This window comes from Marmota marmota, unplaced genomic scaffold (assembly GCF_001458135.2).
Source record: "Marmota marmota marmota unplaced genomic scaffold, marMar, whole genome shotgun sequence".
In the NCBI taxonomy this organism is placed as follows: Eukaryota; Metazoa; Chordata; class Mammalia; order Rodentia; family Sciuridae; genus Marmota; species Marmota marmota.
Genome location: NW_025999968.1, coordinates 9,934,872 through 9,942,270, shown reverse-complemented (window position 1 = coordinate 9,942,270; position 7,399 = coordinate 9,934,872). Strand labels below are relative to the sequence as shown.

The 7,399-nt window shown below is 39.3% G+C and overlaps 1 protein-coding gene across 1 annotated transcript in view; it reads right to left on the bottom strand.

Moving 5' to 3' along the window:
- Morc1 (MORC family CW-type zinc finger 1) overlaps positions 1-7,399 on the bottom strand; it is a 150,879-nt gene that overhangs the window by 45,790 nt on the left and 97,690 nt on the right. The window contains exons 18-20 of the mRNA XM_015478275.2: positions 6,002-6,013; positions 2,933-2,982; positions 952-1,191 (exon numbers count right to left, since the gene is read on the bottom strand). Of these exons, the coding sequence (XP_015333761.1) occupies positions 952-1,191; positions 2,933-2,982; positions 6,002-6,013 (302 nt within the window). The remainder of the gene's footprint in view (positions 1-951; positions 1,192-2,932; positions 2,983-6,001; positions 6,014-7,399) is intronic.

Genomic DNA, 7,399 nt, shown 5'->3' with positions numbered 1-7,399 from the left:
TGAATCTTGGCCGGCCACGCGGGCGCAGAGGTCCAATCCCGCAGCCACCGCCCAACCGGCTCTGCAAAGCGGCCCCCAGGCGGCCCCGGGGCAGCGAGAACGGGGTCCCCGCCTGGCCCGGCAGAAGGCTCCCGCCATCCTGGCTCTCCTGATCGGCCACCCCGCCCGCCCGGCTCTTAGCCACGAGGCCACTGCCTACCGGGTTCTACAAGCGGCCCCCCGGCGGCCGGCGCGGCGAGAAGGGTCCCCGCCTGGCCTGGCAAACGGCCTGCGCCCTCCTGGCTCTGCTAACGGCCCCTCCCTCCCTACTTTTCCCTCCCTCCTTCCCTCCCTTCCTTCCTTCCTACCTTCCTTCCTTTCAGATTGAACTCAGGGGCATTCTACCACAGAGCTGCATTCCAGCTCTTTAAAAAATTTTTGATACAGAGTCTCTCTGGGTTGCCCAGGTTGGCCTCAAACCTGTAATCCTCCTTCCTCAGTTCTTCAAGTTGCTGGGATTATAGGTACATGCTATTTTACCTGGTAATACTGCATTTCCTAGAACCTAGACTACAGGAGTAACAACCTATATGTTTTAGCTAAGCATTTTTCCTATAATGTTTTGAATGCAAAATCCTAAAACTTAAGGTTTGTTCTATATGAATATTTCTTTCTTAAATAGAGATCTACAATCCTTTGCCCACCCAGGCATTCTTTGGGGGCCTCCACTTGGCTGAGTTCTCCAGACACTGTGCTGATATTAACAACCTGACTTTTCTCCCAAAACAGAGAATACAGGAGGGAAAAAATAGAAATTGGGACCCTGTCCAGAAATCACAGATTGCAATGTATATCCTATAATTAGAGTGCTTTAAAAAAATGTGAAAATGAAGCAAAAACCTTTAGCTAATGCTATTTCCAGAACAAGTGAATTGTTATCCATTTTATGAATAAGAAAAAAGAAAAAAATACCTGAGATCTCTCAGCTAGTTGGATGTTTTCCGGCACCGTATGTCTCTGCTGTAGGGGTTTCATCTTCTTTTGCACAGACTTTTTCATAATTTTATAATCCGAAACATACTCTACATCAGAGTCTGTATGTTCTGTGTTTCTTTTTTGGCTTCTTTGACCGACTGAAAGCTCAATGGGTGAAAGAGATTCATGCTTCAAATCAACACCTGAAGGTCTGATTTTCTGAGTTTTGGTATTTTCCTTGAAGAACAAAAAGCATGTTTTTATTTTTTTGGTAGCCAGCTTCTTTATAATCAATTGCCATTTCCCTAATATTACAGTAGGTGCTATTTCTTGTGGCTAACAAAACATTTAAAAATCAAAGGCTTAGTCAACTTTAGCAGGTGTACACTGCTGTAATGACTCATTAAGAATTTGATTCAGAAATAGCTGCAGAGCAGGGCTGAACCAAGAGGTCTGATTTTGAGGCTGCAGAAGACCTCAGATTGAGAGCATACTACATTCTGTCTTTCTCCCACAAAGATTTACTTGCTGTTGGCTTCCTGGTGCATGCAAGATGGTCCCCATCCCTATTCCATCTCACATCCTGCTTCTTGCACCTTCCTGGCTGTGGCTTCAACCAATGGAGGACACACTTGCTGAGAGAACTAGTCTATATGTGCCTGCTCCTGAGAGTTTGTTCTCTCCTATAAGAAGCCAAAAGTAACGATTAGAAGACTAAAGAGTGTAGCACGAGGGACACTGTAGAGTTTCTAAGCGTATCATTACCCACTACTGCTCAGTGAACTCTCTCCTCAACATTGGGAGGGCTCAAGTAAGTGTTCAGCTCTTATTTTCCTTCATATAAACCACCCACACTTAGTAAAGTCGCATTACAGTTGTATATACTACTTTGTTTATATTTAGGTAAAATCTTAAGGCATGAGAGTATATTATTATTGTAGGTTTTTATTAATATTTTGCCAACACATTAGGAACTTATTTCTCATGGCCAGTCACTGGCAAATGATTTTTCCTGTTCTCCACTTCAGGAAAATCCTGTTCCTGATCTAACTCTCAGACTATGATGATAATTTAGTATAAGTAAAGTCAGTAGATTCTGAGCCTGGTTGTGCAATTTAGCTATGTAGTGATTTTAAGAAAATTCCTATAAGAGGAACTGTATTGTGAGTTTGTATTAAAACACTCTATCAGTTCCTGACTCCTTGATACAGAAGCAGAAGAAGCAAATAAAGAAAACAGAAAAAAAAGACACTCTGCAACAAGTTTCCAGTTTTTAACTTGAATAGTGAAGAAACCAAAGACATAAATATTTACATATATCTATCTATCTATTTAAAGGTTGGCTGGGGCTTCTCAATCTCATCACCTGCCTGTTTAGAAATATTAATAATTAAAATTGCAAAGAGTTTTTTGTATATTTGTGTGTGTGTGGCTGATAAGACTAAGAGGCTCTAAGACTTTATAAATATTTTTCTTAAAGAAGCTCTAAGGTTCAAAATGTTCTCTGAATTTTAAATTTTAGATAATAGACATTTGAGAAATATGATACTATATGACATTTAGCAAATACAAGAAAGAACGTAGGAATTGTACATACAATATATACAACAAATTTCTAAACAAATGTACATCCATGGACTGAATCTCTCTCTCTCCTCCTCCTCCCTCCCCCATCTCTCTCTCTCTCTCTCCCCCACATGCACACGTACACACACAATCTTGGAAAGAAATACATTAAAATATTTTAAATGGTCATCATGCTCAGGCAGTAAAATTATTGGTGACTTAAATTTTGTTTATGTTTTATTTTGTAAGTTTCCCCTAATAAACAGATATCACTCTTTAAAAAAAAAAACAATGGCATTAAATCTAAGTGCTTCACTCTCTGAATCTCATATAACATTTGGCCCTTGATAAGACTCATCTTTCACATGGAAAATATGACAAAAAGTGGCTCTCACCTACTTTAAATACTCACCTTAAGTGTTGAAGTAAGGCAGGTGGGAGTGAACTCAGCAATCCTACTCGCTGGTATAAATCTAAGCTTTTATGGGGGAAAAATCAATAAGACAGATTTAAATAAAAATAACTTTCAATTGGCTTATTATAGTAATTCAGTATTTCTTATTTGTGAAAGAAGTGTCAAGATACACACCCCACGTGTAACACTTTAGATGTACTGCAACGCTGTCCTGATTAGTAATGACTATTATAAAACAATCAGATGGTTTGTTCAAACATTGAAGGTTAAATGTCTTGTGAGTAACTTTGGGGTGTCTGTGTGATACTCTCCCTCTGTCCAGCCTCTGCATCCCTTGTCTTCCCTTTGTTGAGACCCTCTGTTCCCCACCTGTAGGACCCAGGGTCTGTAGTGACTCCTGACCTCTGACAGCAGCTCTCTCTGGCTCAGAGATCTGGATCTGAGATTCAATGGACTCCGAGGGTAAACTCACTCTACCTGTTTTCCTACTAACAGAAATGCTGCTGTATCTTCAGCATCCATTGTTAGCCCTGTACTCTGAAGCACAGCGAGGGAACAGGCAGGTAGTTGCCCTCTCCAAAAAAGGAACTCCCTTTAAATATTTGGATGTGATCAAGATCGTTTAGGAGTAGTGCAGACCCTGCCCTCTGGGCCCAGGTCTTCTGCTCTTGTGAGATTCTAGTTAGGTGTCTGCTTGTACTTCCTTTCTGACATGCCCCTTGTCCTTTCCCGGGCCACAAACTTCATCGTGGTGTCCAGCTCCATGTCCGGATTCTCCAGGAGAGACCATTTACCTCACTCTTGTAAGTACCTTACCTCATAAATTGGAGTCCCAGTTCTAATTAAGATTTGGATATGCTCTGTTGAAAAATTTTCTGATGCAGTTTGCCTGTATAGATTTTGAAATAGTGTCTTTTTCTGTGTTCTTAGATTCAAATGCCTCTAAGTGGTACCTTACACCTGCAGGTAGCTTCAAGGCAATACTTCCAAACTGAATTCATTATATCACCTCTGCATATGCACTCACCCCAATCAGTACTTCCTAATTTGACTTCCCTCTCGATTAACAGCATCACCAAACACTGAGACAACCACACTAGAGGCCCCAGTTTGTCTTGGTTCATCAAGACAACACCCCATACCTAATCAGTGAATTTCTGCACTTAAGTCTTTTATAAATTCAAAATCTTTCAGTAACCTCAAGTCAACACCCTTTCTAAAGGCCTATCCTCTCTTTTCCTGCTTCCAGTTCAGTGATTTCTCTAGCCCCATGCCACAACCATTTTATATACCATGTTATTCCTTTCATTAAAATAAAGAGGATGAGAGAGAAGATGGAGAATGGCAGAGAAGAGCAACATTCTCAAAATTGGATGCATATTATTAGAATCATCTGATAAGCCTTTAAAAAAGAAAAACGATGCCATGTCCTTACAATCAGAAACTTTCATTTAATTATGTGGGGTGGGGCCTGGCTTAGTCCTTTCACATGTTCTCCAAAGGATTCTAATGTACAGTCGGGATGGAGTACCACAAGCCTGGAGGGTAGAGACTCACTCTACAGTACAAGGAATGGCATACACAGTCAGTGCAGGGTTACTGAGTGGAACTAACAGCACCTGGCACAACACACGAACTGTTTTCAAACAGTTGCAGGTGGGCTTTTGAAATCCTCTTCTGAGTCATCCCCCACCCACCTCCACCAAGTTGCCCTCATGCACTGAAGGCCCAATTACATTTTTACAACCCACTTTCATGCTGTCCTGCTTCTGAATAATCCATTTCCTCGTCCTGGGATGGCCTTAGCAAGCCTGTCCTTTTGTCAAATTCCACTCGCCCTTTCAATCTCAGTTTAAAAATTATCCACACCAAATACTTACCCCAATTGCCCAATTAACTGTTTATCATCTGTGCCCTCATGCCACTGTTCCTTTTTAGATGTTTATGTAGATAACATATTTACATCGGGACAACATACATTTTAAAAATACATTAAAAAGAAATTTCCTTACCACTGTGTTTTGCATTTACCCAGCTCATAGTCCACCAACACATAACCACTGCTACCACTTTCTAGTTTATCTTTCCAGAGATTTGTTTATACATTATATACTTATATGTGTACTTACATGTAAATTTCCCCATTTTGGGGGTAGGGAAAAATGATAGTGTATTATGTACACAGTCCACACCCTACTTTTTCACTTAAAGATATTTCCTAGCATTCTTTCTCTTTTAGTACTTATAGAGCTTCTTCATCCCTTTGTTATGGTTTAGATATAAGGTGTCCTCCCAAAACTCAAGTGTGAGACAATGCAAGAGAGTCAGAGGTGAAATGATCGGGCTATGAGAGCCTTAACACAATCAGTGAACTAATCCACTTGAATGGATTAGCTGGGTGGTAATGATAGATTACATTTTCCTTTTTTTATTTTTCCTAATGACTATACATTTTTATTCCACTGTCTGATCAGATAATATGATACTTCTCAGTGTTTACCAGTACCAAAACTTATGTTTAAGTGGTCTAAATGAGAACCTTTAAGTTATACAACCCAAATGAATTTAGCACAAAGCCCAGATATTAGTAGTAAAAACATATTTGCATACTTAACTAAATAATGCAGCAGAATGGAAGACAACAGACCAAAGCAAAATACAAAAAAAAAAAAAAAAGAGTTTTTTTTAATTGAAACACCTTCTGTTAACATAGGACATAGGAATACATATATAATTAGTGCACTAAAATAAATTTGCATGTTAAGTGTAGTATATGAAGTTGACCTTAATAAAAAAAAAGTTAAAAAGTTTACCTAAAAATTTGCTCTTTGATTCCAATTAGAAATGGAGTTTTCATCTAAAATATATTTCTGCTAATAGATGATGATATTCAGCATTGGTTTGGGGGTTGGCCTATAATTTTTAACGTGCAGTTTTTTAAAAAATCACATTTTTAAATTTGAGGAATACATTTTTATATCTTTGATTGCATTTTGCAAAATAGAAATCTGTCAACAGTTAATCTACTTAAAATTTTGTTCAGTTACTTAATGAGTAGCTGTTTACTAATGATAGTGTCTTTTTTATCATCATCATCATCTTTTCAAATATCAAAAAATAATAATTACCCTGGAAATTTTGCAAATATCACTGTTATTTTTAAATGACTGTCATAAACTCTTTCGACAAAACTATTACATTTCTTTACAGGTTCAAAAAGACCTGTAAATCTCAAACTGAATCAGTGAAAGCTGCATAAAATGAACTGTCTCTGGAGCAGGAAAAACTGAGGAATCCTTTAGCCAGGAATGAAAGGGAAATATCTGTGGTGAACGATTTAGAGAAAGAGGCAGAAATCCGGATTTTGAAATTGCAGCTCTAGAGATCTTTGTTCAGTCCATGTGGTGTAGATCCAGGAATCTGCTTTTCTACAAACATGTGAAGTTGTTCTTAAACAGATGGTCCAATAATCTTAGATTCACAGCCTTGGAGATTCTCCTTTCTAATTCTATACCCATGCTGTGTGGGACTATAGAGAGAATACTTCTGTGTTTCTGCAGTTAGTACTTTCTGATTCCATTTTACTGAACTTGAGACCTGGGCTAAAAGGAATGAATCCTGGAACTTAATGTATGACTGATTATCAGTGAGACAGCACCTGGGGGACTTCCCTGGGGACAGTGGTCTCTGGAGGGTGTGCTTACATTCTAAGGGAGGGATAGGATCTGGGACCATAGAGATGCACCTTTGCTGTAAAGCTGCAGAAGCTGGTCTTATCTCACCCTGGAAAAACTTATTTTTACTCCATATAATAAGAGTAAAAGCCCAGGCTCCTTCCAAAGAGCAAAATAGTGTGAGGACTGCCACTGTCCTATATAAATGCCCAGATTCAATTTTCTTTTTCTTTCAGAATTCCTTGCCTATAATACAAACTCCAGTGCATATGCAGGAGAACATCTGGTTTTACTTCCATGCATCCTTCACCCTAGAGGTAACAACTAGAGTAAAGGGGAATCTACATAATTGTGTACTATAATTAAATAACAATCTGCCCTCCTCCATTATTCTCACATTTGCATTCAAAATAATACTAATAACCATAGATATTTTTAAAATAATAGCTTAGGATAGGAGATGTGCAACCAGTGCTCATAGGTTCTAAAATTTGGGTGGGTCCTTGCAAGTGTCTAGCCTAATCCTCTTTTTTCTACAGAGCTGGGGGTGGGGGTGATTTAATGATGGAGGACTAGACACATTAGACAGACCTGAGGTCACTCAACTTATACACTACACAGTCAGGACCTGAAACCAGGTACCCTGACACCAGGCCAGTGCTGTCACTGCCTCCTGCTACTTCTTCCTCCTTCAACGAGCTCCTGAGCATCACTCCTTCTGCACAGCTTTCCAAAGTGACCACTCTGCTCTCCAAATCTGCCTACTATTCACAGAGCTCCCAAAAAAAAA